The sequence below is a fragment of the Prunus avium genome, chromosome 3, assembly GCF_965620075.1.
Source record: "Prunus avium chromosome 3, drPruAviu1.hap1.1, whole genome shotgun sequence".
NCBI classification, from domain to species: Eukaryota; Viridiplantae; Streptophyta; class Magnoliopsida; order Rosales; family Rosaceae; genus Prunus; species Prunus avium.
Window position 1 is genome coordinate 6,303,233 of NC_142286.1, and position 23,333 is coordinate 6,326,565.

Sequence of the window (23,333 nt, forward strand, 5' to 3'; positions counted from 1 at the left end):
ATTTGAATCTTACACCAATTAAGAGATCACAATTTGTGTTTAATAATTTTTTAAAAACTAGATACATTTGTTGGTTCATTCTAAAAGGAAAAGATTTGTTTTCATATTTCTGGAAAGATTTGAAACAAGTAGCTCAAGTCCAGAAACGTACGAATTTCGAATCTCTCTTCCTGCTTGATAAAGAAAATAATGAATGTGTGGGGTCGGTATTACCCAATCAACTACTCTTCAAGCCTCTCTTATAAGTTGGGCCATTTATGTGCTACCCAATCAAGTACTCTTCAAGCATCTCCTATTTTGCATACCTAGGTTAGGTCAGTTGGGCAGGGCAGTGAGTCCGCCTCCTTACACCTAAGTTCGAGTTTTCTTTCTCGTAAATTAGATTAATTTAAAGTAATTAGACTATCGTTTGTATTAAAAAATATATATAAATAAAAAGTTACCTCTGTTTAAACCATCTCATCTTAATTACTAATATGCAAACCCACCAATTTCTGAATAAACCATAACCCATTGTCACATACTTCTTTTTCTTAACACACTCTAACAATACTCAAACCCTAGATTAGATTTGTCAAACAATTTAGACGCATATCATTTATATTTCATGTTTATCTCTCATTAAACATATCATTTATCAATGGAGTCTAACTCAGTGGAAAAAGACCTTGACTAGCAAATAAGAGGTCTTAAGTTTGAACCCTCGTGGCATCTTAGTTGTGTGTGTGTGAGATAAATTCTCCTCCCTTTTAGTTTAGACCATCAGTTGTACTAAAAAAAAGAGTATATCTTTCATTACTTGAAAGTTTCAACTTTTTGTGGCTTAATTGCTTGAAAATTTCATAAAGCATTCAAATTTAAAGTTAGCTTGTTTAGATTCAGGGGTATTGAGAATGTGAGAAAGTGTAGAAAATTATTTTTATGGTGTATTATTTAAGTTTGTTTATCCTTTAGAGTCTACGACTGGTAACGACCAAATAAAAAAACTCCACAATTTGTATATTTTTATATTTGAAGGGACGAGATAACATGCACTTCGGATCAACCGTTTATAAGAAAATGAGACTTTAATCTTATGTTTAGGCTTAAAAGTAGACTAATCAAAATTTCCCATACCCTTAAACAATAATAATAATTAAAAATCTGAATGGTCTTTGTTTACATTTGTTGAATAAGAAAATAACATCAAAACAACCCAATTTTTTCTTTAAAAAAGAATAAAACAAAGTCAAAAATAAAGAAAGAAAAAAGACACCCACCAAAGGAGGTGCTCTAAAATATTTATATATAAAACTTGGCGTCCTCTAATATATATATCAACTCATTTAATTTGGATAAATAAATATAGTTATTCTCTTATACGGATGTCCACATGTTACATGCGGATATCATTGTAAACAGGAAAAAAAAAGCAAGAAGGGATAGAAAAAAATAAATGACGTCCACACAGTAATTTGGGCCATGCCCTGGTAACCAATAATAAAAGGGTCGAATTAAACATATCTAATATAGAGAGTAAATTAACTTTAAGGGGTTTTATGCTATGAACATATCTTCTTCTCTTTCTTTATTTTTTTGGATCAACATATCAGAACCTTAGAAACTATAAGTACGATGAAAGGGGTGGTATAGAAAACCTCAAAATTAAACTATATTAATCACAGATCGTGCAATATCATTACCAAATTATTAGTCTTTAAAATGACAACCAAGAATAATTAAAATATTATATAAGTAAATTTCTCACATCTGATGTATATTCCCATTCATTATTTTCTATATATAATGATCCTTGTGACACATGGTGATGATGTAATGATAATGATGAAATACATATTGTTTCCAGATTATGTGCCTGAGATTCATCTCACTTGATCCAAATTCAAACTGAGTCGATGGAGTGGAGGGGGGGATTAGGTTTTGAATTTTGAAACCAAAGCATGCTTTTGATTTTGATGGGAAATTGATTACAATTTACACGTGATCTTGCAGCTTTTTTTTGTTTGTTTTTCTTCTTCTTTTTTGTGTGTGGCAGATTTCTTAATGGTTGAAGCTGAACTGGACCCCCCCACATGAAGGGAACAACTAGCTCTTCTTGTTTTAAATTAAGCATGTTATGCTAAATAATTGAAGGGTTGGCTTCACATTCCAATCAAATCCCACTTGAAACTTGAAACTTACAAGAACGTGACCTTTGAATGGCTCTTGCTTTCCAGTGATGAATAAACAAACTACAAAGGAGAGTTCCCGGTGGACATCTTCATGCTAAATTTGAAGTAAGTAAATAGTTTTGTTTTTAAATTTTTAATACAAGCGATATTGGGGGTGTGAGATATTCTCACACATACTGTCAATGTGTCATGAAGTTCGAATATGAGACCATTGATCTACAAATCAAAACCCTTTCCACTAAGCTAGATCCCATTGGCAAATTAAGAGATAATTAAGTTGGGTGAATTGTAAATGTTTTAAGTTTAACTAGAGTCGATTCGTCAGTTTCTCGGTGCAGTTTTATTGATTCCACCAAGAAATCGAGACGAAGTAGAGGGAAGAAGAGGGAGAGAGAGAGAGAGAGAGAGAGAGACAAGAAAAGAAGGAGACGATGTAGGCAAAGAAAAGACAGAACGTCTTACCAATATAAAAAAAATTGAATTGAAAATGATGAAATGGACAAGAATAAATATTTAAATTTGTTACAATATGGTTCCACCGGATTTCCCCATTAATTTACCTACGTGACACTATGGATCTCACATTTTCGCTTTTTTAAATTACCGATTGAGCTGTTGCAGATAGTCCACGTCAAAACCTGAAGTTGGTTAAAGATGATGCATGGCAGAGCTCACGATTTACGGGCCAACTTCAATTCCCTATTTAAGAGAGGGTGGGTCTGACCCTAAATGTTCAACCCTAAGAGCCGAAAAAGTCTGTGGCTAGGTAGAGAATAGGCTAACCCCACTCAAGGTTGGACTGGCTCAACTCGGCCCATTTTACAATCAAATACCACAATTTGGCTTTGCAATGGGTGCTTCTGATGCTTGTATTGTTACTCATAATGATGAAAATGACTATGCCACATTGTAGACTCTTAAAGAAAAAAGAAAAAAAAAAGAGAGAATAAGATAGAAGAATAAGAGTAGGTCCATATGCCTTTCTTTCCCATCTACATTGGCGTACAAAATTTATTTTCTCATTGTAAACTTTTTCATGTCTTTTCCATCACCACCATCACAACATGTAAAAGCTGCTATATTCTTCACTCTCCACATGTTTATGTTTTAGTTTGCTTGACCTCCTAAGCACAAAAAAGGTTTATAGGATAATGCTTGGCAACTGACAACAACACTCGCCGATTTTGCAGTTGTGTTGTTGTACAAATAGTTGCGCATGACCCTCACAACACTATTGCAATGTAGTTTCACCAATATGCCTTTAATAAAAATCCATAATTTTTATATGTTGAATTATTGTTTGTATCGTATCTGATCAGCCTTTTCGATACCAAGAGATCAAAAACAACAAGCATTGGCAAGTTCAATTACTGATCAAGACCAACAAAGGCCCTCCTACAACCAAGGACACATGACAGCCCCACAAGTGATGTCCACAAGTCCCACATCGAAATATTACCTCAAGGTTTCCCTCATATCTCCTCTCTATAATCAGAGCCCTTGCCCAAATGCACAAAATAATAGTAATTTGGCTATTGTACCCTTACTCTACCAAATTACCTACTCACTCTATACTTAGCTAACTTAAGTATAAGAGAGCCTTCAGACGATACCACACTGGTGCCAAGATCTCACCCTCCTTGCACTAAGGCCTAGTTTGGGATTGTTGCCACTTAAAAAAAAAACGGCTTTTGCTGTGCTTTAAAAAGAATCAGCTGCAAAGTAAAACAGTTAAACATTTGGTAAACTGTAATTTTAAAAGTGCTGTGAGTATGAAAGGCAGTGTCAGAGCATTTGGTAAATTTTACCTTAAAAGTGCTGTAGCTATTTATAATGACTAAAATGGACATGACCCCAACACAGGTTTTAGGATGGCATGAACACCGCTTGAAGAAACCATGGATTTGATTTGGCCAGGAAGTTTTCGTGTGGAAAAATTTCCAACACAAGAATCAGATATACATAATAAGCACAACCAGTATAGAAAAAACAAAAAAACAAAAGCAGCACGTATATAAAAATTTCGAGAGAGTGAAGAGATTGAAGAATAAATATATCCCAGAAAATTATAATCAATAACTTTGAAGAGATTGATAATCTACCTTGTGAAAGAGATTGAGAGAGATTGAGCCTTGGGAGGCTACGTGAAGATGAACTTTGGTGTCTGTAGATTTGAGAGAAATACGTGAGGATAATTATCTAACCTAATAAGGGTATTTGTGGAATTGCGAAAATTTCATTAAAGGGAGTGCACTGCTTCAATTGAAAGTAACTTTAAAAAGCAACCCCGATGTTGCTTTTAAAAGCTGCTGTCTAGACCTGGCATTCGTGTCGTGTTATCAGTATTCCTGTCGTGTTCGTGTCAACCCGTTTTTCTTAACGGGTTGACACGACACGACACGATAAGAAAACGGGTGAAAAATATCAAACACGAACACGACCATCTACAATTCGCGAATCACACGACACGACCCGTTTCACCCGTTAAGAAAATAAACTTAAAAAAAAAAAAAAAACTATTTGAACAAATTTTAAATGCAAACAATACATGCCTTGGCAACAGCTGGGTTCCTTTCTATTTTCTTCTTCTTTTTTGACGCAATGTGTTGATTTTATTTTTTCACTCTTCTCTCATTCCAATTTCTTACTGTTATAGATACACAACACAAGGCAATGCATCGTTTTCAAATATTGTTTGTTATTATTTATTTTTCTTGCTTCAAGCTTGTGCAAAATCCAAGCTTTTCTTCTCCTTTTTGATCTGTCAATTTCACGAATCACACCCACTTTGCTTCAAAGTTTTCACATTTCTCATATTTTTGGAGCAAACACAAACATCCGGTACAAGGCTTTTGCTATTATTGGATTGTTCATTGGGAATTTGAAAGTGCTGGGCAGTGGGGGGTTCTCACCAAGGAAGTTGAGGACTATGCTACTGGGAGTAGAGAAGAAGAGGAATGAAAAGGAAGATCCTGAATCTAAATTTACTTTGAGATCTCAACCTTTTGACTTAGATGAAGCTGGTAGAAAAAATATTTACCAAAAAAATTAAGACATTCGTACCTAGAGAGATGATTTGGCAGGGGAAGATATTGGAAGATAGAGACAGAGGTGAGATGGCAAGAAGAAGAAGATGGGGTTGTTGAGCGAGGTTCTTGAAAGAGAGAAATTTGAGAGATTGCAAGAAGGAGAAGATGAGGTTGAGAGAGAGAGAAAGCTGCGGAGAGGAGGAGATGGCTGAGAAAGCGATGCGGAATGAAACAAATGCTAGGGTTAGGAGATTTTTTAGAATTGCAAATTACAAAATTACCCCCGCTTAACGGGTTGGTTCGTGTATTCGCGAATGGGCATCAAAACGACCCGTTAGCTTAATGGGTGGCTAACGGGTCAACACGATATCAACACGACACGATAACTCAAACCCGAATACTGAATTTTTCGTGCGAATTCGTGTCGTGTTAACGGGTCGTGTACAATATTGCCAGGTCTACTGCTGTCAAAAGACCATTGCTTTTAAAATAAGCAAGATATTTTATTTTTACCAAACATCTTAAACTGCTTCACTTTAAAGTTAAGTAGGTTTTTGGCCAAAAATAGCAATCCCAAACGGGGCCTAAGGAGGTCCACGACCGAAGGCAAGACACCTTTAAGTTGGTACCATCAGTAATCATCCATTTTTGGGCATCAACAATTATAAATCTTTGTTAAACATAATAAATCATACCTAATACACATCTAAATAAACTCTACTCATCCTAAAAAAAAAATTTAAAAAATTTCTTGGACAATTTAGACATGTTAAAAGAGTAGTTATCAAGTATTAGATAACTTAGACATAACTCCATATGTACCATACGATATGTTTACTTATATGAAATATGAAAGTCATGAATTGTGTAAGTCAGTGAAGTGATAGAAGTCACGAAGTAGAATAATCCTGATTGATGCTCATTTCAGATAACTAACCTGTTCGGTAACGTTTTCGGAGAATGTTTTCTTAGAATATTTTCAAAGAATGAAAACAAGAAAATGAATTTGCATTTTCAGGAAATGAAAATGCGTCTGGTAGATTAATTAGAAAACATCTTCAGAAAATAAAAACAATGAAAACATGTATGGTAGTACAATTTGAAATAATAATATGTGAGTTATTTTTATGAAAACATTTCCCATGAGAATGAAAACAACTTTTTTCTGTTTTCTACAAGTACACATGAACTTGTTTCTATTTTATGAAAATATTCTCAGTGTTTTCTGTTTTTGGCCACCGAACATGTTTTTGCCTTATTTTTGTTCTCTGAAAATGAAAACCCCCCCTTAAAACGTTACCGATATATACTTTTTTTTTTTTTTGGTCAACTCAGATAACTAAACTAAACACACTAGTAGAGTTGAAATTTTTTGAAAACAAAAAGGAGAATAACTTTGCAAATTACATGCTCGAGAGGGCTCTTAGCACAAAATAAATTTAAAGTAAAATAAAGTAAATACAATACGGACTTTAGATCAAGAGGACATATTTTTGCAGAATAGAAACATCACATCAAATTGGTTCTGTTTGCCTCCTAAGCTCTTATTTCCAAGATGCCAGTTTAATTTTTTTTAGGGTCATGCTAGGGAGACCAACTTGGGAGACCAACTTGGGATACCAACTCTCTAATAGAGGTGGAGCCCACCAATGCAATGGGTCCCACGCTCTATTAGAGAGTTGGTATCCCAAGTTGGTCTCCCTAGCATTTTCCTTTTTTTTAACTCCACTTTTCTCTGCATTTTGCAATTAAAAGATGGCGAGAGTCTGTGAGAGAGAATCTCTTGCAGACAAAAATTCAAAGCTATGCTGTGTCATTTTGTGGGGCTCTAATTTCGTAGCAGATCAGGAAAAGTCTTTTCCTTGAAATTTCTAAATAAGTTGTTTTATTTTGCTTGCTATTCTCCAAATTCTGGTGCAGAAAATGGGTATTTCAAAAATATGGGAACTCCAAGTCTTGTAGATCCCCTGTTTCTGCTACTCTGTTTTCGACACTTGACCCAACTGCATTAAACAAAACAGAACATAAAAAATTGGTAAATGTAAGCATAATTTTCGGAGAGTCCACATTACAATCATAAAAAAATGGTCATAAACTTCAAAAATAATTTACTTACCATTCTATAATTTTCCATTTGAGATAATTCAGCTTTGTCAGTTTGCTCATTCTGGGTTTTTTTTTTCCTTCTGGTTTACTCTGGTTCAAAAATGAAATTTAAATACAGAAAAAGAAAGAGCTTTTATTTTATTTTATTTGCCTAACTAAAGTCCATCCAGGCAAAAGTGAAAACGGTGGTTTTCTTTTCCGGCAGAGATAAAAGGTAAAAGAAAATGAGATTATTCATCAAGGAGGAGGCAAAAGCAAGTCAAAGAAACGTACCAAAATAGCATGCGCAAGTCAGTATCTGTTTTCTGAAATTGAACAGAGAAAAGAAAAAGAAATAAAAGTAAAAGAAAAGCGTTTGGTATAATTGCCTTATCTTTTTTGGACTGTTTATTATGCAGAGAGAGGAATTATAAAACGTAATTGGGGTTGTTGACGCGTGCAGACATGGTCTCCTCTCATAGCTGATAAACGTTACCTACTTTGTTATTGTATTGATAGAGAAGTGTCAAACGTTGTGACGGTGGAAGCTTTTTGGGTAGGTGGAGGTCTTATCCTTGAAGCATAAAAACAAAAAGCTTTTATTTTTCTCTCTTCTCTTCGTTGCCTTACTGGGAAAGTTTCAGAATTTGGGTTTTGAGAAGGAGGGTCAAGAATTGGGTTGCATAGCTATATTTTGGAGATCATTTGTGAGGGTTGGGTTTGGTTGGCGAGATGGGTTCATATGGAAAACTTGCAAAGAGGGCTGTGGAGACTGAGATGCCGATCATGGTTCAGGTATTCAGGCAAAAACTCCAACGGGGTTTTTTGTAATTCTTTGAACTAAATCTGTTTTATCTCCAAATTTTGGGTCTTCTTCTTTGGGTGTGAATTGTTTGTTGTGTAATTCCAAAGTATATGTTTGAAAATGGTAGTTGTTTTTGCAGATACAACAATTGGTTCGAGGAGCCAAGAATGCTGTGTCACTGGCCCAGGTTTGTTTCTCTTATCCCAAGGAATAAAATCTCATTTTGATTGGTTTTATGTTTTGCTGTAACCATGGAGGCATTGAGAAGTGAAAATAATTTTTTATTTGGTTTTGGCGTTGAGATAAATGTAAACCCAAGTTATTGGACAAAGAGAACCGTTTAGTTTGTTCTTTGAGGGTGAGGGCGTGTTTGGTGCTAATTCTGATTGCTGGAAACGATGAATGTGATACAAAAGAGGCATTTGATAATTCATATTAGAATTAGTGTTTGACTAGGAAGCTATGCACCTGAAGAGTGAACAAGCTGTTTGTGTGTGCATATCTGGTTTACTTTTCTGGGTGTAAATACTTTTTAAGAAACACAAAATGAGAGAAAAATTGCAACCTTTTCCTGTGATAGTTTTTGTGCCAAGATTTTAATAATTGAAACATGCATCTTTCAAGTTAAAAACTATTATAGAGAACCAAATAACATATCTCTGAAATCATGACTAATGGGAGCCAGTCCGTCCCAATTGTCAAACATGAGCCAACTTGCTTAACTTAATGAAATAAAACACTCTATTTTGTTATATGTTTATTTATGTTCAACAAATTCCTGACCTTTTTTTAAATCTATATTTTGCCAAATCTGCTAACTCGTTTATGTTATTTTATTTATCTATTTTTTAACGGATTGTTGCATTATATGCATGCATGCCAGAACGGATGTTCTAAAAAGCAGTTTGAATTTGTTCATCACATTGGCGTTTTCTTGCATCACTGCTTATTTTATGTGTTCTCTATCCCGTAGTTAGGTTTGGAAAATATGCTTAAATGTTCTTTGGTTGAATTGTGCTGTAGGGAGTAGTTCACTGGCAACCACCCAAACAGGCTTTGGATAAGGTGAAAGAACTTGTATGGGAGCCTTCAATTAGTCGTTATGGTGCTGATGAAGGTATAGCTGAACTCAGGGAGGCATTGGTAAAAAAGGTATCAGTAGAAATAGTTCAGTGTTTCTCCTAATTATGATCGATTTTAATCTCTTGATACGGTTGAGCTACTTGGGGTTCTCTGTTCAATGTTATTTTCAAATAATATATGGCTTGTCATATTCTGTTTTATATGTCATTATTAACAATTACCCTTTAGGGACAATGCCAAGGATTGTTGTCTTTGTCTGAGATCAATATTTTTGAAAATATGACCATGCAACTACAAATTTATAACATCTTTTGCCATCTCCTTTTTTTTCCTTCTTTATTTTGCAGTTGCATAATGAAAATAAGTTGTACAAATCTTCAGTGATGGTTACTTCAGGTGCAAATCAGGTGATTATCATTGTATTTTATGTTGTGTATTTGTTTTATAATTTGTGCAACTTAACACCCGAAATAAGGAGTAAATTGACTTCCCTGCTAACTTCGAGTGATAGTGATTAGCACCTATTAGGATAAAAATAAAATATTTCTCTGGAAAATTGTGTTGCCCGGTGAATTTCATATTTGCAGCCGTATCACCATCTGATTCAGACACATAACCTTAGAAAAATCATACGTTATGGTCATCTTTGCAATTTATTTTGATCTTTAGTTGCTCAGCCTTTTGAATATGACAACAAATATTGAGTTTTACAGAACTCATTTCAAGAAATCTGGGATAACTTTATAACAATTTCAATGCAGGCATTTGTGAACCTTGTTCTTACATTGTGTGATTCCGGGGACTCTGTGGTTATGTTTGCACCGTACTACTTCAATGCCTACATGTCCTTCCAGATGACCGGCGTCACTAATATATTGGTGGGTCCTGGCCACCCAGAGACACTTTACCCAGATGCAGGTGAGAAGCTTAATGAACTTCTCATTGCAGAGGGACATAAAAGAATGACAACATTTTTGCACTTGCATCGAATGATATTTCTACTCTTTCTATCTGGATATAAATATAAGCACGCAGTATTAGAAAGAGTGTAATGTTTGCCATTGGTCGAATCAAGTAAAAAGGCTTGTTATCTTCTGTTGTCATTGCATGATAAATTGTGACTGCTGCATATATTTAGTTCCTCTGTCTAATCACTTATATTGAGCCTGCTAAAGTATCATAACATATTACATTAGGTTTGTGATAAATTATTGGTGCATTCCAACTGTCCATCTTGGACATGCTGTGGTAGGCATGATAGTTCTGACAACTTGGATCATTTGTCATGCATTGGATTGTCTGATTGCTTCTATGCATAATTAAAGTACATTATACATATAAGTTGCATCTTCTATTGATGCCCCATAAATGGGTGGGCTTGTGCTCGATGTTAGATTAAAATTGAACGAATTAAAAAGGGGACACAAGTTCTCTACCAGGTGGATTGGAGAATTAATATGTTTGTGGAATTTGAGATAAAGCAGTGTGATTGACTGTAGAGTATGTCCAGTGAATATTCTTTCTTTACATCATATATGCTACTTTGTTATTTCAGACTGGTTGGAGAAAACGTTATCGGAAACAAAACCAACCCCAAAACTTGTTACGGTTGTTAATCCAGGCAACCCAAGTGGAACCTATATTCCGGACCCTCTTCTTAAGGTCTCTCTCTCTCTCTCTCTCTCTCTCTCTCTCTCTCTCAATTCGTGTCTATGTACAAAAGAGTTTGCAGTTGTGATTGTGTATGCGTACAAAAAAGTTTGTTGTGTTGATTGAGCCTTGTGAATAAACTGTTTGGTTTCTTAGAGATATTCTATATGCTTTTCTTATTTTCTTTCCTCTCTTTGTGAGTAGAGGATTTCAGATATTTGTAGAGAAGCTGGATCATGGCTTGTTGTGGATAATACATACGAGTAAGTGTATTAAATTTTATCTGATTGGAAATGCTGCAATAATATGTTCTTAAGTCATTATTTTGCTGACTTGATGATATGGATTTATATGATTCTCATCTAGAATTTGGTCCGTGTTCAAACATGGGTGTATTCATTGGTATAAATCTCAGGGCACACACATAACTTTTCCTGTGGGTTCCCTTTTATGTGGATGGAAGTTACTCTGATCAAAATCTCAGTTGATTTCATGGCAACAATGATGGTGATCCTTGCATCTGTTTATGTCCATGAAACTTCACTGACTATTAAAAAAGTCTGACATTGTGAACTGCATACAACATTCAAGTTTTTTTCTAATTTGATTAGCATGCAAATTGATCTGTAGTTTTTGTACGAGGAATTATGTAAAGATATGTGAAGATTGGGGCTGAGATCCATTATAGTACATAAGGAAAGCAAAAGATGAAATAAAATAGAATAGCAAAAGAAGGAAGAGGCTGTAAGTTGGTTTGATTCTTCCATTCTATCGAAAATAAAAATAACCTGAACCATTTGGCCTTCTCCCCCTGACATCTTTTGAATATCTCCAAGTTTAAAGATTCTGAGCTTTACTGAAGTGAATGCTTGCTCAGATGACTTTTGCCTATAATTGGATTGAGATGTTTGGATGCCAGGGAAAATGGATCTACAAAAGTGACATGAATGCTGTTTAGAAAACCTTAATTGGGCAAAGTGTCCAACTGAGCATTTGAATAGGTTACTGTAGCTTTAAAAAGGGAGAGCCTACAGATTTCTCTGTCCTTATCAAAGTTCTTTGAAGAAAGCCTTTTATAATCTCTCTACGTTATGGACCCACAGTAATGTCAGTCCATAACTTTCTTGAATAGCAGTTATGTGAGTTTGCCTTTTGCTTCAGCGGAGCTTAGTTTGTCTCGGTTATATTGCCTAGTACCTATATACACTTATATTAATAGTTGCAGTCTGCTGAGTTCAAAATGTTAATGTGTAAATAGGTTTTAATACATTCCATTTGCACTAGATTGGGTCCATCAAGAATGACATATATACCAAATTGATGACTTATTTACCTGAGTACTCTTGAGTGTATTCAAAGAAACATTTTTTTCTTTTTTCCTTTTCACCAGTGGTGTCGGATTGTTAACTGCTTTTGATTGAAGAATTAATATGTGTTAAATGTTTGCTTCTGAAGCATCCAAGAGTACATGTGGGTTTTAAAGTTTGATTTTGCAGGTATTTTATGTATGATGATTTGAAACACACATGTGTGGAGGGAAATCACATAGTCAACATTTTTTCCTTCTCGAAAGCTTATGGGATGATGGGATGGCGAGTTGGATATGTAAGAAATACTTTTGATCTCTTATGCTTGTTAAGTTGATAGAGCTGGTTTGAAAACAAACGTGAGTTTTGCTTCATTCAGTAGGGTATAGAGCTTGCATCTTGCTAGCTGATAATTACCTTCAAGTTTCTTGTGGTAGTGTATTATGACAAAGAAAATCAGCTAAATCAACAAGAGTCAAAAGGTCATTTATGGGAAATCACCTTATCAAATAGCCATTATAACCAATCAAATATTTTTGAAATTTCCATGCATGAACATGAGTCATAGAAGTTTTGATCGATCTCGAAATGGTCAAGGTTGTTCTCTTTGAACTAAATATTTGATAGCATATGTATGCATGAGTAAGCATTGCTGATTCGAGCTAATTGATGAATTTATGCAGATAGCATACCCATCAGAAGTGGAGGGTTTTGCTACCCAACTCCTCAAAGTTCAAGATAACATTCCCATCTGTGCGTCAATAATTTCACAGTACCTTGCGCTTCACTCATTGGAAATGGGACCCGAATGGGTCACTGAACGAGTGAAAGGTCTTGTCAAGAATAGAGAAATTGTTCTAGAAGCGCTCTCCCCTCTCGGAAAAGATGCTGTTAAAGGTGGAGAAGGTGCTATATACTTGTGGGCAAAGCTTCCGGACAAATATGTAGATGACGATAAATTTGTTCACTGGCTTGTTCACAGGCATGGGGTGGTGGTGATCCCCGGAAGTGCGTGTGGGTGCCCAGGAAATGTGAGAATCTCCTTTGGTGGCTTGCTAGAGGATGACTGCAAAGCTGCCGCAGAAAGGCTGAGGAGAGGGTTAGAAGAATTGATCAGAGATGGAATGGTTCAGTAACTTTAACTTTTGCATTTAATTCAACATTGAAAATGGAAGTCCATTTGCCAGTTTACACAAGTTTGAAACTGGTTCTTTAGAATAATGGAGGGTCTGCTGCCAGCAAAAGAATTAGTGTAATTTCAATGAAGTAGGCAATGCCTAAGTTCTAACATGTGCTTATGTGCTTGTATTGTTGTTGTACACATTGATCTTGAAAATACATGCAATACATGATTCAAATGTTCACATGTATATATGGTCATATATTTCTTTTCCTTTTGTTTGAACTATTTCTGCATTGGAAACAATCATTTTGAAAAATTGTGTCAAATTCCCAGAATGAAAGTAGAAGCTACCACAGCCCTGGTTGCTTCTGTATGTATGGTAGACAATTTTGACTGTGTTACAATAGTAAGCTGTGTAGTTCTGTCATATGTTGTGCCTCTATTAGTCTTAAACTCTTTCATGCTGACACCAAAATAAGGTTTCTTTGAGAATGATTGTGTTTTCTGTTGATATGTTTATTTACTAGGATGGGTATTATGATTATTGTAATTCTTGACTTCCTCTAACACAAACACATGGGTATTTTCAATTCATGACTTCTCCAGTGTTTACTAACACATACGAAATTGAAAAGTATGTGATGTTCACATTACAATTCGTAATCCAATACTTTAAAAACGAAGAATTAGATTGGTGAAGGGTAGGTAGCCATACTCATTTATTCTCTTCCCTAGTTGTGACTTGTCCGATTGATGAGCGTGTTATAAGTACTTTACCATTGAAGTTATAAGATTTAACATTTGATAGAAGTTAACATTTCAAGAATCATTGATAACTTAAAAAAATTGAAAGAAAAGGAAACTTATGTTTTCCTTTTTGATACAAGGGTGGGTGGGGAACAAGAAAGAAATCTTAATTTGAAATATTTAGAACGGATTTGCCAATTGCCACCCTACCTCTTCAAAAAAAAGAAAAAAAAAAGAAGAAAAAGGAAAAAGCAAAAAGAAAGAAAATAAGTAGAAATCATGAAACGAGTATTGGGTTGGGTCATTGTGGGCCCCTTTTTTTTTTACTGGACAAGCTTTTGTGTTCAAACTTCTGTTGGGCGGGCCCTACATACTCAACAACAACCACAACTAATCTCACACACCAACATAGACCAACCCCGTAACGACTAAATACCAAGGACAATTTGGTCAATTCACAAAGCATCATTCCCCTCCCCCACCTGGAAACGTTTAAACGGCGACGTCAAAAGCTCCCTGGGCTGCTTCATCGTCCTAGAGAGAGAAAGACAGAGAGTTCTAAAGAGAGAAACTGTTGAGTTCGAGTTTGAGCTTCTTCTTCATCAGTACATGAACCCTAATTGTACGGAACCTTAGAAATCAGAGCAAGCGAGAGAGAGAGAGAGAGAGAGAGAGAGAGAGAGAGAATGGTTGGGCCAACTCTGGTGGGTCTGCAAGACCACCTGAAGCTGGCGAGAGAGTACGCAATGGAAGGGCTCTACGATACCTCCTTGATCTTCTTTGATGGTGGCATTGCTCAGATCAACAAGTACATTTCTTAATTTTTTTTAATTTTTGTGCTCTTTTCTTTTTCCTTTTCGTTACAAGTTTATCTGTCTTGGAACTATTTGTGCAAATTTCTAGGTTTTGGTTGGTCATTCTTTTGAAATTTGAGCGTATATGAAATTGCATTTTTGGGTCTCTGTTTGATTCATGCGGACCTCAAGATTTGGTTTTTCTAGCCACATTTTCCTATATCTTTTCAATGGATAACCAATCTTCCGGGAAAATATCCTTTCTTTTTGCTTGTTTTGTGATAATTGAAAGTGTTGGAGGTGGAAAGAGAATTTTTGGGCATTCTTCGAAGGAAAAATTTGGTAATGAGTGCCAGAGGCCCTTTACTTTTATTTTTCTGATTTGTATATGAAAATGAACAAATGAGAAAAGAATTAGTCCTACTGATTATTACTATCGCATTCTGAAGGAACTGACTATCTACTCTCAGGGTGTCTGAAACCATGAATTAATTGATGAAGTAGAGATTACAAACATGAAATTTGAACTATATAGAGCTTTCCTAAACCATAAGATTGCAACATATGCACAATTTCAATGTTTTCAAATTTGAACTATATTGAGCTAAGAAACAACTTTTATAAAATGATTAAATTTGAACTAGATCGAGCAAAAAATTAACTTTATAAGGTTATGATTTTCCCTTTTAGTAATCCACAAGGGGTATGAGTTGTGCAAGAAAACCATTTGGGAGAGGGTTGGGGGGATTCCATGTGCCTACTGCAAGGGGTGCAGTTGAATTGCCCTGACAAGAATATGCTTTGGATTTTTTTTTTTGATGTGTATTCATTTACATGACAACTGGGGAAGAGCAGAGAGGATGATGTTTTCCCAGTTCTCATTATCAAATAGCATCCAAAGATTAATAGGGTTAAAAAATTTCTTTGTGGAAGTTTTTCTAGGTGCTATATTCTACCAAAACAGCGTGATGGGCCTTTGGCAGACTATGATCTGTTTTAAATGTATCATGGGAGTTCTATGATTTATAGCATTAGTTTTTTCATTATTGTTCCTCCCTAAGTTTACTTGGCAGAGATTTGAATTTCTTATTTGCTTCCAGGCACCTAAACACGCTTGATGATCCGTTGATTCGCTCGAAATGGATGAATGTAAAGAAAGCACTTACCGAGGAGGCAGAGGTTGTGAAACAATTAGATGCAGAGAGAAGAGCATTTAAGGAAAGTCCCTTGGGCCGACGCCCTTCGTCACCTCCAATTCATGCTAAGTCGTCATTTGTTTTTCAACCCTTAGATGAATACCCAACTTCTTCTGGTTTACCCATGGATGATCCTGATGTGTGGAGGCCACCAAGTCGGGACACTACAGGTAGAAGACCTGGAAAGGCTGGCCCAGGTGGTATGAGGAAGTCACCACAAGATGCAACTTGGGCTCGTGGCTCTGCAACAAGAACAGGCACACCTGTACGTGGTGCAAAGGCTGGTGGATCAAGTAGGGCTAACTCAGCGGTTCGAACATCTACTACTGGAAAGAAAGGCACTGGTTCTGGCAAATCTAGCAAGGCAGATTCAGCGGTAAGTTCTATCAATAAAGCTGTAATCTTCATTATTCAAATACCCATCACTAGTTAATTACGGTGTGCTAAAAACTTTTGTCTTGATATCATTTGCTTCATATTTCCTTTTTGCAAGGTGATGGAAAACTATGACCTTGTGTTGTAGTTTTTAGCATCAAAGTTTGAATCTATAGTTTCAGTATCTTTCATTGTCCTGCTGACTGATTTGTTTTTGAAATTTTTAGAATGGTGATGCTGAAGATGGAAAATCAAAGAGGTCACAGTATGAGGGACCGGATCCTGATTTGGCTGAAATGCTTGAAAGGGATGTGCTGGAAACCAGTCCTGGAGTGAGATGGGATGATGTTGCGGGTTTGACTGAAGCAAAAAGACTTCTAGAGGAAGCTGTTGTGCTTCCTTTGTGGATGCCTGAATATTTTCAGGTATTGTTGAATTGAAACTCAATTATGATAATGGTATCTTGGGTACATGGCTATTTGCATGCGATCTTTCCTATGTTATCACTTAAGTTTTGTTAACAAGCTGCACTTCCTTAGGATCTTACTTTGAATTGTGTAGCTACTTTTGTATGGTTGTTGTTGTTATGGAATATATTTGATGACATTTAAACGAATCCAAATGAAAGTAGTTACATTAGTATGACCCAAATAGTGTTCACATCTGTACTTTGAAAAAGCAGGCTTTAATTTGTACCTATTTCACATTTCTGCATTTCAGTGAGGCAATTGATTCTTATTCTACATGCTGAAATGTCTCTATCCAGATAGTCCATTTTTCAGATTGAACTTATTGCTTCTTTGCTTGCAGGGAATTAGGAGGCCATGGAAGGGTGTTCTTATGTTCGGTCCTCCTGGAACTGGGAAGACGTTACTTGCTAAAGCTGTTGCTACTGAGTGTGGAACAACTTTTTTCAATGTCTCCTCTGCTACTTTAGCATCAAAATGGCGTGGAGAGAGTGAACGTATGGTACGGTGCTTATTTGATCTTGCAAGAGCTTATGCGCCGAGTACAATATTCATTGATGAAATTGATTCACTTTGCAATTCCCGGGGGTAAGATTTTAATCTAGTTTTACATAAATATCTTAATTAACTTCTCAGATGTTATTGCATGTATGCTATATTCGTGGAAAACTTACATATGCATGAGGTATCTTTTCTTGCGCTGACCCAAATTCAAAACCTCAATTTCTCTAGGGCATCAGGGGAGCATGAGTCATCCAGAAGGGTGAAATCTGAACTGCTAGTTCAGGTAGATGGGGTCAACAATACTGGCACAAATGAAGATGGTACTCGTAAAATAGTGATGGTTCTGGCCGCTACTAACTTTCCATGGGACATAGATGAGGCACTCAGGTTGGCCCTTATTTTGTTGTATTTATGTTTCAGTCTCCTAGCCTGTCTTCAAATTTGAGTTGGAAAGAGTTTATGTGGTTGGCTGTGTGTATATTGCATCTTGCCAATGGACTATGCCTGTTCGCTCTTAATGTATCTAACCTGGTGTTACTCATTCAGGAGGAGGCTGGAGAAGCGTATATATATTCCCCTACCAAATTTTGAGAGCCGTAAAGCACTTATTCGGATAAATTTGAAATCCGTTGAGGTAACAACCGACTCTGAATTTGTATTATTGTTATGTTATTGTAGTCAAATCTTTTTTTGTGCAAGTAAATTTTTCTCATACATATGTCATATAAGAAAATAAACAAATGTTATGTTTATTTCCAAGGTTTGTGTGGAAATTGCTTCTAATTATTCCTATTTATCTGCATCAGGTGGCTCAGGACGTAGATATTGATGATGTGGCTCGCAGAACAGAGGGATATAGTGGTGATGATCTCACAAATGTTTGCCGGGATGCTTCCCTGAATGGGATGAGGCGCAAAATAGCTGGAAAGACACGTGAAGAGATTAAGAGCATGTCCAAGGATGATATCTCAAAGGATCCCGTTGCCATGTGTGACTTCGAAGAAGCCCTGCGGAAGGTCCAGAGGAGTGTTTCTCAAGCTGATATTGAACGGCATGAGAAATGGTTTAACGAATTTGGATCAGGATAGATCTTATCAGCGCATATTGTAGGTGATAAATTGATGCACTGCATGGTCGAGTTTCCGAGTGATTGTGTCTTGTCTTCCTTGATCTTTTCCTTTGTATTTAGGCATAAATTTATTTGTGCATTCCAAGTGTTGGAAAGGTGTCATAGTGTTGTGCCATTTTGTATCTGTAACCGTGCATGAGTATATAATCTGCTTCATTTCATACTACTAATACACTGCAAATTTCATTCAATGAATTATAATTTGACATTCAGTAAGAGAATGATACAACATTCCTTATGATTGAATGTATGTGCTATCATCAAAACATTTTTCATGGGCCAATTCCGAAGCCAAAATGGCCTACAAGCAGGGAAATATTCTAGGTGTGAAGGTAACAGTGCCACGTGTTACTAATCCGTGTGCCATAATATGGATTGATTGATGGACGATGTGGTTGATACTTCATGCATATTTATGTCATAACATGAGTGGATTGACAACACTACTTGATCGGATCTTAAGGGTTTTGGTTTTGGTTTGTTTTGTTTTTCTAAGACACCTGTTCCTCGAACCCATCTTCCGAGTTTGAGCACTTGGTTGCATTAATTGATTGGGACGGCGTCTTGAAACCTAAAACAAAAGGATCGAGTTAAGAAAAAAATGCCCCAAGCTGGCTTTTCATAGAAAAAAAAAAAAGAAGAGAGTGAAACAGAAAAAAGGCGGCAACATGGGTGCATTTTGAGGGAGCATATCGCCACAACCACAACACTAAACCTCCTTTATAAATAAAAATGCTGTTTCCAATTTAATTAAGTTGCTCCACCAAACCTTGCCTCTCATCTCACACCAAAGATCATGGGAACCTTCAACTTCAACTTCAATTTCAATCTCATTTCTTTTTATCTTCTTCTCCTTGCCCTCTTCACCTTCTATCCCACTACAATCATTTCCACACAGTTGAGTTCATCAAACTCACTGGGAGGTAAAATAGATAGCAACCTATTTGCCCTTGAAATTAATTAACTTCGTTTGATTTGATATATGTAGATTTTAATTCAAATTTGTATTAATATTGGGTTTTGAGCAAATGGTGTTTTTGTTTGATATTAATTTTTGTTGTGGTGGTGATGATAATGTGGCATGCATGGCAGATATTGAATGTGAGTTTATAAATTGTGGGGAAGGAGTATGCAAGGCTTCTAATCAGACAGCGCTTGGTTTTGACTGTGAATGCAATCCTGGTTGGAAAAAGATTCAGGTTGGTCTATTGACCTTACCCACTTGTGTTCCAAACTGTGAGTCTCTCTCTCTCTCTCTCTCTCTCTCTCTCTCTCTCTCAAGAAAATATAAATGCTTGTAGTTCAAGTGGTTAGGAGTATCCAAGATTCTAAATTTGATTCTCCTTTTACCAATATCGTTTGTATATAAAAATAATGTAAATACTTAAAGAGATAAATTACGTTGCCTTATAAGTTTTGGTTTTTTTTTCTTTTACACGCAGTAGTCTCACACACACACAACCAAGATGTTATGGGAGTTCGAACTTGAAACATCTGATCTGCAAGTAAATGCCTTTTTAAGTTTTGGTTTAATGTATAAATGAATGACCATTATGTGTCAATGTTTTAAACAGTTGCTACATTCATTGGTCGATCCAAATTTACATGTAGTTTTAAGGAAAAATTATGTCATGATAATATTTTTTTGAAAGATATTATGTGTGTTGAATTGTCAAAATGTGAATCCAAATCATACATTTAAGTGTAATTTTTTTCTTCTAACTAACAATGTTGATTTACAACTTAGCAAACCGTATTCTCTAATAAGAGAAAGTTGATCATATAGTCACCTTATTGATGTGAATTTTTGGTACTGTAATTGTAATCTGGCACTTTGCAAATATTACAGGGCGCAGGCTAGCTGTAATATAATATAATCAATCGGCTATCACAATTTTGTTGGCATTAATTGTTTACTTTGTGTGATAAAATAGTAAAAGGACGCTAATCACAAGAAGATTGTGGTTTGGGAAAATACAAAAAGATAAAATAAAAAAATTTGTCGTCGTTTCAATCGAGATGTGAACATGGGCGGAATTACCACAAGGGCTACAGCCCTAGTGAGGTATTTGGGATTACAAAAAATATTGAATCTATATATTTGCATTTTTTCAAATATAACTCAGTATGTATTAACCTATTAAAGTCCAACAAAATCTAGTTCTTTATGAAATTAGTTGCATGATAACGATAAAAGTACACAAAATAGGTACACTTTCAATTCTGTTGCTGAACATATTTTCATTTTGACAATATATGGTTTTAGCTCAAATAGTAAAGACCATTTTTCCTCCCCTAATATCGCTTGTATCTAAAGAATATGTTTTTTAATTATTGGAAATTAGTCAATTGAGCTATGAGCTAGCATGGTTTATTGTAAGTACCCAAAAAAAAAAAAAATTCATTAGATTTTTAGCTAATAAATTTAGATAACCCACCTGTTTGAAAAATTCATAATTTCGCCTTGCATGTAAGTAGTTACCATTAGAGATCTTTCTTTCTTTCAATTTTTTTTTTTTGGGTCACAAGTTACTAACATAATTTTTCTTTTTTACTCTTCTCTTAATTATGGGATGGCAATCCACTGACAAAATAAACAATTTCAGCATGGACTTTTCATCTGCCTTATTTTTGGCTTATTGCTACTTTTGCTATAGGTAAATTAGAATTGCGGATGCTCTAGACACCAGAGAAATAGGTTCAGAAATTCACCCTCCATATTGGTTTTTCATATACAATGATTATTTGCAGGCACGATTAATTTTCAATGTGATGCATCTCCCTCACCACCCGCACCACCTGCTCCTCTGATTCCACCACAAGGTGATATAGCAAAATTATTCGTTTACCATGCATAAATGCATTTTTGCTTTGGAAATACTGAAAACAAGTAATGCTATACATATTAGAAGTGTGACCGGTCAATAAACGTGGTCCAAATAGTTTTATCTATTCAAAGCTTCATATAAATACTTTCACTTCTTTTTCATGCATTAACAATGAAAATTAATTTCCAGGCTGTGCTCTTGTTTGGTGTGGTGATGGAACCTGCGTAACCAATGGAACTGGATACGCATGCCAATGCCCTCAAGGCTCATGGAACTTGTTGGATATGCCAGGCTTCGCATGCTTTAAACCATGTAAGCTGTCAATTAGATTTATCAAACAGTCTTGAGAGTTAATTGGTCTCATTGGGTCTAATTATTATTTCTAAACAGTTTTCTTGCAGCTTATTATCATTATTTTTACTATCTTTATAGTCGCTTGGTTTTTTTTTTTTAAAACCTTATTTTAGGCTATTTTGGAGGAGATTGCAAGAGCAAGGGATTCAATTTGCCGGAATCGTCTAGTACTCGTATCTCTCAAGGCGATCGTATATCATGTAGGTGTACATTTATACAGTTCTAAGACTAAAATAGAACAAATGATTAACATTAATTAAAGCAAATTACCATGAGGTAATGTTCTTTTACTTGATCATTAACATGTCATGTGGAACCTTGTTTGAATGTAAAGGATGTTTCCAGACAACAAGATTTCTACACTAAACATTTGAATACATTCAAACAAGAATCTACATGCATGCATTGCCAATGATTTAGGCTTATAATTTAACAATAAAGCATGATATTATGTTGTTTGATAAGAATTTTTTTCCTAATACCCTCTAACTTTGAATGGATTTAATTGGGCCAATGGGCTTTTGCCTGGTCCTTGTGGGTGACTTTCACATCCTTGAGCCAGCTTTTTTGAGTTGGGTAAGTCCATTATTGTATGTGCTGAAGTTCATCTAAGCCCAATGATTCTTTCTACAACAAACTAGTTGTTCATTTAGTCGTACTTTTGTTTCCAATGTTGAAAGAGGTTTCAAGTTCGATTGAAACCTCCCCTCCCCTATCTAATGGGAATGGTTTCCGTGAACTATATTTTGAAGTACAATTTAGTTTTTATTGTGTTATACATACATTTTGTTTTTCCTCAAATTATGATACTTTTTTTTTGGGGGGTACAGTAACCATCATCCTGTTGATATCAATCATTCTAACATGGATTTGACATGGAAGCAAACGTAGGACGAGAAGACAACATGTACAATTATATACTGTCATGTTCAGATGGAGGCCATGATTTGGTTATTCTGTACTTTTTTGTTTAATATTTTGGAGTACACATATATATATTGGATCAAAATAAAGTCTATTATTTCACAGCCAATTAATTATAAAATAAAGAATCTCCATGTATTATTGTATCTCATGAACTCTCGAAGATTTGAACCCGAAACCTATCCCCAAGAAGAGTACCTAATGTTGCAATAATAAGGAAAGGAGAGCAAAGAATTTATAAGAGACAGAGAGAGTACAAGAGCAGGGACAGTTCATAAATTTTGTTGCCTTGTTAACTAGAGAACAGTGGCATGTGCTCAAGAGAAAGGTTGCTCTGCATTATATATGTTGATCCAAATTGCTTATAATTGCATGCTATGACTGGTTTTTTTTTTTTTTGTACTTTCAGTTGTCATCTTTCATGGCCCCAACAATTCCTGTTCATGTCTGAACTAGATTACATCTTGGCACTTTCAACTGCTTAATATATATGATTGGTAATAAATTATGTTGCTACTTGGCTTTTTTGAGGTAAACCCAAAATGATATTGTTCTGGAACTGAACAAAACCCATAAATCATATTTTCATTGTCTCAAATCTAAACAAATGGAAGACTTACTAAATCGACTGCTATGGTGTTTGAAGGCAACCATGAAACCATGCATGGTGTTTAGAATAGACACCAATTTTTTTCAAAATTTTATCTTGTTTGGTGCTTATTTTCAAATCTAAAAGTTCAGAATGAGTTCATTTGAAGTAGA

General features: G+C 35.5%; 3 protein-coding genes across 3 annotated transcripts; all 3 read left to right on the top strand.

Moving 5' to 3' along the window:
* Nucleotides 1-7,729: 7,729 nt before the first annotated feature.
* On the top strand, nucleotides 7,730-13,500 carry LOC110760075 (Pyridoxal phosphate (PLP)-dependent transferases superfamily protein). Its single transcript, XM_021962263.2, has 9 exons — nucleotides 7,730-8,080; nucleotides 8,230-8,277; nucleotides 9,114-9,242; nucleotides 9,521-9,580; nucleotides 9,935-10,091; nucleotides 10,729-10,835; nucleotides 11,028-11,086; nucleotides 12,320-12,428; nucleotides 12,814-13,500. The coding sequence occupies exons 1-9, from the start codon at nucleotides 8,018-8,020 to the stop codon at nucleotides 13,264-13,266; spliced, it is 1,185 nt and encodes a 394-aa protein (XP_021817955.1). The 5' UTR covers nucleotides 7,730-8,017; the 3' UTR covers nucleotides 13,267-13,500.
* Nucleotides 13,501-14,465: 965 nt separating this feature from the next.
* Nucleotides 14,466-18,635, top strand: ERH3 (P-loop containing nucleoside triphosphate hydrolases superfamily protein). The gene is made up of 7 exons (XM_021962282.2): nucleotides 14,466-14,808; nucleotides 15,895-16,366; nucleotides 16,593-16,790; nucleotides 17,176-17,420; nucleotides 17,565-17,723; nucleotides 17,883-17,970; nucleotides 18,143-18,635. The coding sequence occupies exons 1-7, from the start codon at nucleotides 14,687-14,689 to the stop codon at nucleotides 18,422-18,424; spliced, it is 1,566 nt and encodes a 521-aa protein (XP_021817974.1). The 5' UTR covers nucleotides 14,466-14,686; the 3' UTR covers nucleotides 18,425-18,635.
* Nucleotides 18,636-19,206: 571 nt separating this feature from the next.
* Nucleotides 19,207-22,900, top strand: LOC148295512 (uncharacterized). Its single transcript, XM_088249775.1, has 6 exons — nucleotides 19,207-19,388; nucleotides 19,558-19,701; nucleotides 21,217-21,288; nucleotides 21,483-21,605; nucleotides 21,761-21,847; nucleotides 22,478-22,900. Exons 1-6 carry the CDS (start codon nucleotides 19,262-19,264, stop codon nucleotides 22,519-22,521), a joined length of 597 nt encoding a protein of 198 aa, XP_088105901.1. The 5' UTR covers nucleotides 19,207-19,261; the 3' UTR covers nucleotides 22,522-22,900.
* Nucleotides 22,901-23,333: the final 433 nt, after the last annotated feature.

Excerpts from the sequence above, each read along its gene's own strand:
- LOC110760075 (XM_021962263.2), top strand. The coding sequence starts at position 8,018 with ATGGGTTCATATGGAAAACTTGCAAAGAGGGCTGTGGAGACTGAGATG. Across the intron at positions 10,836-11,027 it reads TTCCGGACCCTCTTCTTAAG|AGGATTTCAGATATTTGTAG; the intron begins GTCTCTCTCTCT and ends CTTTGTGAGTAG. Across the intron at positions 11,087-12,319 it reads GTTGTGGATAATACATACGA|GTATTTTATGTATGATGATT; the intron begins GTAAGTGTATTA and ends TTGATTTTGCAG.
- ERH3 (XM_021962282.2), top strand. The coding sequence starts at position 14,687 with ATGGTTGGGCCAACTCTGGTGGGTCTGCAAGACCACCTGAAGCTGGCG. Across the intron at positions 14,809-15,894 it reads GGCATTGCTCAGATCAACAA|GCACCTAAACACGCTTGATG; the intron begins GTACATTTCTTA and ends ATTTGCTTCCAG. Across the intron at positions 17,724-17,882 it reads GACATAGATGAGGCACTCAG|GAGGAGGCTGGAGAAGCGTA; the intron begins GTTGGCCCTTAT and ends TTACTCATTCAG.
- LOC148295512 (XM_088249775.1), top strand. The coding sequence starts at position 19,262 with ATGGGAACCTTCAACTTCAACTTCAATTTCAATCTCATTTCTTTTTAT. Across the intron at positions 19,389-19,557 it reads TTCATCAAACTCACTGGGAG|ATATTGAATGTGAGTTTATA; the intron begins GTAAAATAGATA and ends CATGCATGGCAG. Across the intron at positions 21,848-22,477 it reads TCAAGGCGATCGTATATCAT|TAACCATCATCCTGTTGATA; the intron begins GTAGGTGTACAT and ends TGGGGGGTACAG.